The sequence below is a fragment of the Notolepis coatsorum genome (genome assembly GCF_963971535.1).
Source record: "Notolepis coatsorum genome assembly, chromosome: 19".
NCBI lineage: Eukaryota > Metazoa > Chordata > Actinopteri > Aulopiformes > Paralepididae > Notolepis > Notolepis coatsorum.
This window is the reverse complement of record NC_140183.1, coordinates 89,752,677-89,763,075: the sequence shown is the minus strand read 5'-3', so window position 1 is coordinate 89,763,075 and position 10,399 is coordinate 89,752,677. Positions and strand designations below refer to the sequence as shown.

At 46.0% G+C, this 10,399-nt stretch overlaps 1 protein-coding gene across 1 annotated transcript in view; it reads left to right on the top strand.

Annotated features, from left to right (window-relative positions):
- znf574 (zinc finger protein 574) overlaps positions 1–10,399 on the top strand; it is a 55,026-nt gene that overhangs the window by 38,521 nt on the left and 6,106 nt on the right. The window contains exon 8 of the mRNA XM_084335894.1: positions 8,643–8,791. Coding sequence (XP_084192020.1) covers positions 8,643–8,791 — 149 coding nt within the window. The remainder of the gene's footprint in view (positions 1–8,642; positions 8,792–10,399) is intronic.

Genomic DNA, 10,399 nt, shown 5'->3' with positions numbered 1-10,399 from the left:
CGTGCAGACATACGATTGATTATGAAAGCAAATGATAATTTAATTGATTTTGCTTGATATTGTGATCACAATTATTAATTACGATGAATGAAATGATGAATGAAATTTCTAGCATTACGTATTTTTTTTATGGCGATCTCCTACTTTTTACAGCTTGTCATAATAATGAAGGACTTTGATGTTTTTTTCCCCAGTGAATGTTTACTACATATTCTTTCTAGCCCATAACGTGCCTCGCATATATTTTAATAGTAGCGTTCAATGCGGCTCACAGCAAAGACACGGCGTGTTTATTATCAATGAAAATTACCTGAAATGTAATGAGATTAACAGAAGTGACAGCAAGAGGCCATTACAGGCTAAACCGGAGTGTTGGCAGGTATGGAATTCTGTTTAACAGCCTTCCCCTGTTGTGAGGGAGGGCTTGGTGTCGACCACCCTCTTGACACCACCCTCTTGACACCACCCTCTTGACACCACCCTCTTGACACCGCCATAACACCAAATCAGTTTGAATGATAGGCCATGCTATTTCTAATCGTATCGTATCGATACTTAATCTTGTGAACTGTTCTCAGTTATTAGATTTCTTCTCTAACTTTGTTTGAGGCTACTACTGACGTAAACAAAAGGACACAGCACTCAGGAACACCAGTGGTCAGATAATGTAGCTCAGGAATGGGGAGCGCTTGATTTGATGCAGAAGAGCAGGCAGTCAAAAAGGAATGCATCAATATCGCAGTTGATCATGTTTAATTAATTGTGGAGGCCAAAAATCGTGATATATACGATTAATTACGCAAACCCTATCGATGACCTTGCCTTTGTTCCTCAGGGGACATCGAGTCGTTGTTAAACACCAGTGTTTATGTCCTATGTTTTGTATTCTTCTGTGATTACCCCTCTGCCCCTCATGTCATTATTCTGTCTTTGATCTATGCGTCTGTCCGTCAGTGAGGATGTGGGTAAAGGAAGGGACCAGATGGGATATTACGTGTTGAGCATCCAGATCTGTCTCCTCATGTCTAGTTCTAATGGGGAGCTATTAGATATGATGTTCTCACATCAGTTGAGTTTTAGTGAATTACTATTGATTGATGCAAAGTCGGCAATAAATCCCCCCCCCCATCCCCCCCCCCCCCAGTGGTCTACCTAGTTTATTCCCAAACATACATCTTCATGTTATATGTCGATTGTCCCGCGGATGCATTAGATCAATGAGTTGCCATTGATTCGTGTCCCACGTGCAATGAAGCAGCAAGGTGGAGGTAAATGAATTGGGTCAACGTGTCAACACTTGATCTCAATCAGGTGGGGGGGGGGTCGTTGTCACGGCGACCTCATTAGCCCGGCCTGAAGAGGGCCTCGTGAGAGAGATGATTGGCGGGGATCGATCCATTGATCAATCCAGAGCCATAGACTTGAAAAGGTGATTATTAAAGGTTTAAATAGAGAGCCCAGCACGGTAGATGGCCCCCGATGGGATAGATGTGGTGGACGGCTGGCAGATTGGAAAATGTTGGCGTGTGTCATGGATCAGCCTTATTCAGCCTCATAAACTCAGCTCGGCTCTAGGTGGCAGTGGCATATTCATAGCTGGGCTATTATAAAAGGTATGGGTTGAGCCAACTTTTACATCCAGCGCTTTCTTGTCCTTCACCAAGCATCGGCTAGCCCAAGCCCTGGTTTGCTGAACTGGAGGTCCCCTCGGCAGTCAGGTTTTTATTAAAGGTTCCATATTGTAAAAATGGCCTTTTCCTGTGTTCTGTGTAGTTTTACACAATGAGGGGTTGTTGTTGTTGTCTCAACACAGAGAACATGTGAAATATGTACAAAGTGCAGTTTCCTCAGTTCAGCTGTGAGAAGGACCCTCCCTATTGAAACAAGCCATTCAGAATTGCAGCCAATATCCACATAGCTATAACGACTGACCAATCACGGTCCAGGGGTAACGTTGGCTAAAAAAAATATATATATATAATAATAATAATAATAATCTGTCTTTAACACATTGTGTGCCAGCAGGGGGTGCGCTATTTATCGCTTGTATGCCACCACTCTAGTCAATGAGAGGGTGAGCACATTTGCGAACGCATAAACTATATCTTAAATTATGGCTATGTGTCTAATACTCCCGTCGCTTATCATGTACGAAACGGATTGTTTTTTCATCAATACATTTCCGTTTTATACCGTTTTGAATACGAGTATAGTTTTGAAGATAATAAAAAAATAAATAAAATATTCCGCGGGAATAGCCCTTTACTGGAATACACACAACACGTTGTCATTTTCCGGCTGATTTATGAATCGTTTTCAAATAAACGCTAGATTATCGATAGTATATGTGTACTTATGCACGCTAGAGAAGCGGGCTGAAAAATCGATTATCCATGACCTGGTCAGCGCTAACGTCATACACGCACACACAGCCACACACACACACGTTGTGAAATATGTGAAAAAAACATCTGATTATCCCAAACCTGGTAAAAAAAGATTCCTTACCTCAGATCAGATGTTCTGCAAAAAGATTATTCCAGTTCCTGATCGCCATTCCAAATATCGATCGCGTTTATTGATCCAACGTTAGACCTCGGAACAGATAATCCACGCTGCTTTCGGTTGCCTCAATGAATGCAATAGTCTCAGGTTACATGCCTGAGAAGTAAAATGTGGAATCCGGAGTTTTTTTATCTCATGCATTTCGATTGAGTCCATTCCAATGGGTGCAATACCATCCGGGAGAAGATAGGGGGCGGTATTTGCCCTTTTTGAGCTCAGAGACAGTCCCAATGATAACGTGAGGCTGGATGGATGAAAAATGAATGGATATCGCTAATAAAAGAAATAACGAGAAAATAACGAGAACTAGTTGGCACTCAACGCATGGCGGCCAACGAGATTTCTCGTCGTTGGCACTCAATGTGTTAACATTCAGCTGGTTACTCACCTTTAGCTTCGCTTCATGTTGGTGGACGCTAGTTTCAAGTTTCTTTTATTTGTCATGTATAAATTACATACATTACGTACATTACAGTGAAATGCTTGGTTCTGTATGAGCCCCTGAGAATGTGCTTCATACAGTATACAAATAAAACTAATTTAGTTTGAGTTATTGAGGATAAATACATTTTAATGTTGGCCACCAGTGATGTCATTGGGGATATTGAATCCTTGTGTTGTGTTAATTGCAGCTCAATGAAATGATTGTGCTCTCCCCCCCTTGTACCGTGGTTACCCTCGCACCGTGGTTAGCCTTGTACCGTGGTTAGCCTCGTATCGTGGTTAGCCTTGTACCGTGGTTAGCCTTGTACTGCGGTTGCACACCTCGCTGACATTTTGTAGCTTTTGATTTATCTCCGCTCTGAAACCGTTGAATTCTTGTTTTAATGTTGTTTCTGAAGTCGTTTTTGAACTTGATGAATTCATGTTTGAGTTCCGTTTTCAGGTTTTGTATATCTCTGCATATGTGTTGGATAGCTTTAGTGGTTGTAGAATCCCCAGCCACCATCTTTGTTTTCGTTCGTTGTTTTTGTTTCTTTTCCATCGTCTTGGTCATTGTTTTTCTCCAACGTTTTTTTGCTTATAACTCTTTCTAGCTCATTTTTGTTTCTTATCAGAGGAATATTCATGTTTTGGTAGTCTTTTATAAGAATTGAGCAACATACATAATTTAAATGTTTTTCAGTGAAAATGAGAATAATGATTATCCATCCCTCTAATATCGTGAATCATCAGATTCAAGGAAGTCGTATAAAACTGTTGAAAATATACAAAACACAACAACATATAGTATAACAGGTAAACACTAAATGGACTGGGACAGTACATGGAATCCAGTCTGTAGGGGGTCAGTCTCTCTGTGCTGGTGTCTCGCTCTCTGCTGAGCTTGCTTGATATCGCCAACATCCTCCATACCACCCCGCTCCACTCTACTCCTCCCAAGCAGGGCCAACATCCTCCATACCACCCCGCTCCACTCTACTCCTCCCAAGCAGGGCCAACATCCTCCATACCACCCCGCTCCACTCTACTCCTCCCAAGCAGGGCCAACATCCTCCATACCACCCCGCTCCACTCTACTCCTCCCAAGCAGGGCCAACATCCTCCATACCACCCCGCTCCACTCTACTCCTCCCAAGCAGGGCCAACATCCTCCATACCACCCCGCTCCACTCTACTCCTCCCAAGCAGGGCCAACATCCTCCATACCACCCCGCTCCACTCTACTCCTCCCAAGCAGGGCCAACATCCTCCATACCACACCGCTCCACTCCAAGGACGCGAGAAGGGGGGGTACGGGAGGGGCTGCAGCACCCCCTGTTGGATGGGAGTGTAACTGCAACTGCTAGGTTGTTTTGGATTTTATTCCAAATTTGTAACCGAGGCTACTCATGTCACAGAGCGGAACGGCACTGCAGATTTACCCTACTCTTGGAATTCATTCAGATCGTCATAGGGGCGCTGTCTCGATAATGCAGTGTTATTATAACGGCGTGTAGCCGACGCATGAACCGGTTGGGATTCGAATAGACGCGGCCTGGAAGCGTCAACGCGGAACTGGAAATCCGTTGGTAAAGAAAATAGACACAGCGGCTGCGCCCTGCCTGGGAGATAGTTAACTTTTGGGACGCTGAATTCGCAGTAAAGGAATATATGAACAAGCCAGCAGAACTATCCGAGCCCGAGCGTGATTGAAGACCTTTTGCATGCCGGCGATCATGTATGCGGGGAACGAATTGCAGAGGGAGGGCACAACAGCCAGGTGGGGTAAGCTGGGCTGTGATGTGTGCATCAGAACAGTTACTTGTCTCGCACCGTCGCACGCTCAGAGCGCGGAGTTGGGCAGCGGTTTTGATTGAAAAGTTTGATTGAAAAGTTTATTAACATATTGCAGAATGGGTACAGTACAGTACAGCTCAATACATACAATTGTTAAGGGGATGCAGACCAGAGAAAGACTTTCGTCTTGTTTACATCAGGGTCCCCCATTTTCAATTCATCATACTAGTATCCTCTAGTGAATGAGAGTGTTGGTTATGATGTGACAGACAGTGGAGCTGTTTGCAGATAGCGAGCATTTTGACGTGTTGCGTGGTGGCGATGTCTCGCAGACAATACAACTACAAGTATAATTATATAATATATATATTTTATATAAAAAAAATTATAATTTTTATTTTTTATCAAAAACGATCAATATCTCAGCACCCCCACTCCCCGCGGACTTCTCGCGTCCCTGCTCCACTCTACTCCTCCCAAGCAGGGCCAACATCCTCCATACCACCCCGCTCCACTCTACTCCTCCCAAGCAGGGCCAACATCCTCCATACCACCCCGCTCCACTCTACTCCTCCCAAGCAGGGCCAACATCCTCCATACCACCCCGCTCCACTCTACTCCTCCCAAGCAAGGCCAACATCCTCCATACCACCCCGCTCCACTCTACTCCTCCCAAGCAGGGCCAACATCCTCCATACCACACCGCTCCACTCTACTCCTCCCAAGCAGGGCCAACATCCTCCATACCACCTCGCTCCACTCTACTCCTCCCAAGCAGGGCCAACATCCTCCATACCACCCCGCTCCACTCTACTCCTCCCAAGCAGGGCCAACATCCTCCATACCACCCCGCTCCACTCTACTCCTCCCAAGCAGGGCCAACATCCTCCATACCACACCGCTCCACTCTACTCCTCCCAAGCAGGGCCAACATCCTCCATACCACAACACTCCACTCTACTCCACCCAAGCAGGGCCAACATCCTCCATACCACAACACTCCACTCTACTCCACCCAAGCAGGGGGAGGAAGGAAGCCATAAGGTAAATGGGTAAATGGGTAGGTAAAACCCGCCCCTAATGACCCTATAATAGCCCCATGACTCTCAATATAGCTGGCTTTGACACCTGACAACCTATAGGCCAACTGATGATACACCAATGCACTGCACAGTGTCTTTTCCTGGCCTGGTGTTCAACGGTTGCCACGTGAATGTGCTTTTGATATGCTAATAAAATGACTTGACTTAAGCCATCTTTATACAGAGCGTTTATACTGGGTTATTAGTGGAGCTGACCCGGACGGGACCTCTGTGGAGAAATGTCAAGTCAGAGAAGAGGAGAGTTAATATAATCTGGCTCTCGCCCCCCTCATGACCTGTGAGAACAGGTGGATTAAAGCCAGAGCTGATCTGGTGTCAGTTCTATGAAAAGTAAAGCTGGAGAATTTGTTCGATTCCATTCCAGCAAATTGTGACCTTGGAATTATGAGGTTCTATCAGACATTTTGGTCAATGATTTGGCTGCATTTATATAGCGCTTTTATCCAAAGCGCTTTACAATTTGTTCCTCACATTTTACCCATTCATTCACACACCGACGGCGGAGGCGACCATCATCAGGAGCAATTACGGGTTGAGTGTATTGCTCAAGGACACTTTCGACACGCTGCCGGGGAGGAGCGGGAATCGAACCAGGGACCTCCGTATTACCAGACGACCGCTCTACCTCCCGAGCCACTGTCTCCTGTCTCCCCCATCACATGTGCACATGGACGTTGGGTAGGGGTGGACGGTATGGTCTAAAATGTATATCACGGTATAATTTGAAGCATAGACGGTAACGGTATATATCACGGTATCAGTGTTTCCGTTAGAATATTTTTTTTGCCTGATAGGCAGGCTATATAAAGAATGACATCCTCAAGGCATGTAGATTTATAATATTTTAACTTAAAACTAGGCTACTTTTACGTATAAAGTCATTATATTCCAAATAAAATAAGTCCCGAGTCGAGACTCCGTGCTGCTCCCATTGCAAACAGCGGGGCTGGATTTTGCTAGAAGCATAATGTAGCTGCAGAGCCGCAGAGCCAGTGGCTCTTTCAGGTCGTTCAGCCGTTTGGTGGGGGGGCGCTGTTGAGCGGGCCTGTGACCAGACCTGAAAGAGCCACTGGCTCTGCGGCTCTGCAGCTGCATGCTATTTCGCAAATCCACTGCTGCAGCCGTCCTCCCGTCGTTATCATAACACTACACACATATCATAATGTTTACAGCAAACTGTAGTTGATCACCAGGTATGTTTTATTAACGTAGAATAATTCATATAAGAAAAACGATAGGTAAGATCTCTTACCTTTCTCCACTGGTTAAAAATGCCAGGAACTGAAATTGAAACTTGCTGTGCGCCGCGGTGATATGTGTTTATTATGAAATGACAATTGCGTGTTGACACGCCCACTGCGCGAAGCCTCCTAAATAACTTTTTCCAGTTTGCACATATCTATTATCTATGACTAATTCGATCTATTTTTAGGGGCAAATGCGATTGAAATAGTCGCGCTGTGGTTACATGACGTCATTGCTATTTTAGAGCTGCCCTACCGGTTACACGGTATAGTCAAAATCCATACCGTAGAGCAAATTCATACCGTTTATACCGTATACCGTTTATACCGTCCACCCCTAACGTTGGGCTATGAACAATCATCCATGAGATACTGTACGTAATGACTCAACATGCATTGATTCCGGCGGAATCTTCTCAGCAGAGTAAACATGATCGCACAGAGTTAAAGGATGGATAGAGATGCCCATGGAAATGGCTCATGATTAATTCTATCAACGGGTCTGCAACAGCACTTTAAGCCAGGTCAGCACATTGTAATGAGGGCTTTAAGTATTGATCCACGCTGTTGCTGAGTAGAATTGACCGATCTCAAGCTCTGCCCTCTTTTCTTGATCCTCCAATCACATCTGTTGCTTCCCTCGGACAAGGATTGGAGGATCAAGAAAAGAGGGCAGGGTTTGAGATAAATCCATTGTCCTCAAATCTTCATCTATGTCTCTGCCGTTACATACTGTTAAGTCCCACTCATCTGAAGCCTGACACTCTTCTCGTTTTCATGTGATAATTTTCCTTCATCTGTTGGTGTGGCAGTCTAAATATCAAATTCAAGAATGTACCGCCAGAAATAGTGAATACAAGCAGCAAAATAGCAGGTGTCCAGCAGAGCAGCCTGTCTGTTCTGTATAGCAGGCGGGTGATGAGGAGGTCTGACTGCACCATCCTCTTCATCAGGAGGTTCTGCCCTCTGGAACCCGCTTCATATTCCCCTCAGTCAAGACAAACGGATACAAACGTATTCATCACCACAACCGTTACCCTCCTCCTCAACGAGGCAGCTTGCCCGTCGCGAACATGTAGGCCTACTTGTAGGATGATGTTGTTGATTTATATTGATTGTGATGTTATGATGGTTATATTTAATGTAGGGGGATGACGGGACAGTCATCATGGTATTGTTTTTATTGGTGTTCTGATGGTTATGCTTGTTAAGATAAAATAAGATAAGATATTTCTTTATTGACATCATAGCAGCATGGGGGGGGGGGGGGGGGGGTGGTACAGGTAGTAAAAACAACAAAAGCTGTGTAAACAAATAAGTCAATATAATTACTATCTAACTAACTAACTAACTGAAATATACAGTATTCACAGTATTCATTCATGCAGTGCTGCTGAATCTGTGTTACTCTTACTAATGTGTTTTTATGTTGTACCTTATGCTTCAAAACCCTTCCGAGACAAATAGAGTTGAACGTGAACTTGTCCCTGTTTCCCCGTTGCCTTGTCAGACAAGGAGCCAGCCATGTGTCCACACTGTTCCTCCCAGTTCATCAACCAGTCTGTGTTGGATATCCACATGCAGCGCTGCCCGTCCACCGAGGACGACCGGAGTGCCGGCCGAGGACGAGGACAGGGCCGTGGCCGCTGCACCGGACAGGTGAGGGGGGAGTTGGGAAATAATGGAGGGGTTGCTCTTGTGTCTAAAATGTTTTACCCGGCCGGGTAGCGCAGCGGAATAAGCGTCTGTCTACCACCACAGAGACAGTGGGATCGAATCCAGCTGTGGTGCTTCCGGGTTGGCCGACCGTCCATACTGACACAATTGGCAGTGTTAGCGGGTGGGAAACCCGGCGAGGGTGTCGAGTCAAGTCAAGAGTTTTATTTGTCACAGCATACGAGTATACAATAAAATGCGGGGGGTCTTGCCCGCAACGATGTGCATAATACAATAGTAATAACATATAATAGAATCCAATAGAACGACATTGTGCAATAAAACAAGTAAACAGAGTAGGGCATATCGGTATATGTACATAAGTTGTTTACAGAGCATGGTAGGACATGCTAGGTCCTGTGGTAGTGCAATACACTGTTGCTACGGATGAGGCACTGGGTCTTTATGTACATGCTATATTATACAATCTCAAGTTATACTATACTATTCTTAAAGTGACCTTTCCTTAGTGGCCATAAGTGTGGGCGTGTGCAGCATGAGTGTGTGCTTGCTTATGTTAAAGTGGCTGCTAGTGTGTGAGCGTGTACAGTGTGTGTGTCATGTGTGTGCTCATGTGTGCTTGTGTGTGGAGAGTTCAGTGTTCAAGGCTCTGATGGCCTGGGGGAAGAAGCTGAGCCGAAGTCTCTCTGTCCTAGTTGCTGGTGTTCGCAGGCGTTTGCCTGACCGCAGCAGCATGAACAGGCTGTTGTTGGGGTGGTGAGGGTCTTGCATTATTCTGCAGGCTCTGGATTTGCACCTCTTGTTGTATAGAACCTGCAGGGGTGGTAGTGCAATACCCGTAGTACGCTCTGCTGAGCGCACCACTCTCTGTAGGGCCTTCTTGTCCTGTGCCGTGCTGTTTCCATACCAGGCAGTGATGTTTCCGGTCAGGATGCTCTCTACAGCTCCTGAGTAGAAGGACTGGAGTATCTTCCCCGATACTCTGAACTTCCTTAACTGTCTCAGGTGGTAGAGGCGCTGCTTCGCCTTTTTTACGACTGAGTCTATGTGTGTTGTCCATGTCAGATCCTCTGAGATGTGGACCCCCAGGTACTTAAAGCTGCTCACCCTGTCCACGGTAGCCCCGTTTATCCTCAGTGGTGTGTGTGTCTCCTGCTGTCCTCTCCTATAATCCACGATCAGCTCCTTGGTTTTACCAATGTTCAGGAGCAGGCTGTTGTCCTGGCACCAGCGCTCCAGTACCTCAACCTCCTCCCGGTAGGCCTTCTCGTCGTTGTCCGAGATCAGCCCCACCACCACTGTGTCGTCCGCAAACTTCACTATGGAGTTGGAGCTGAACTTGGCCACACAGTCGTGTGTGTATAGTGAGTACAGCAGGGGGCTCAGAACACAGCCCTGGGGGGACCCGATGCTCAGGGTGATGGTGTTGGAGGTCTGACCCCCCACCCTGACCGCCTGGGGCCTTTCGCTCAGAAAGTCCAGTATCCAGGCGCTCAGAGCGGAGCTCAGACCCAGCTCAATCAGCTTGTCCACCAGTCTGGTGGGGACTATGGTGTTGAACGCTGAGCTGTAGTCAATGAACAACAGTCT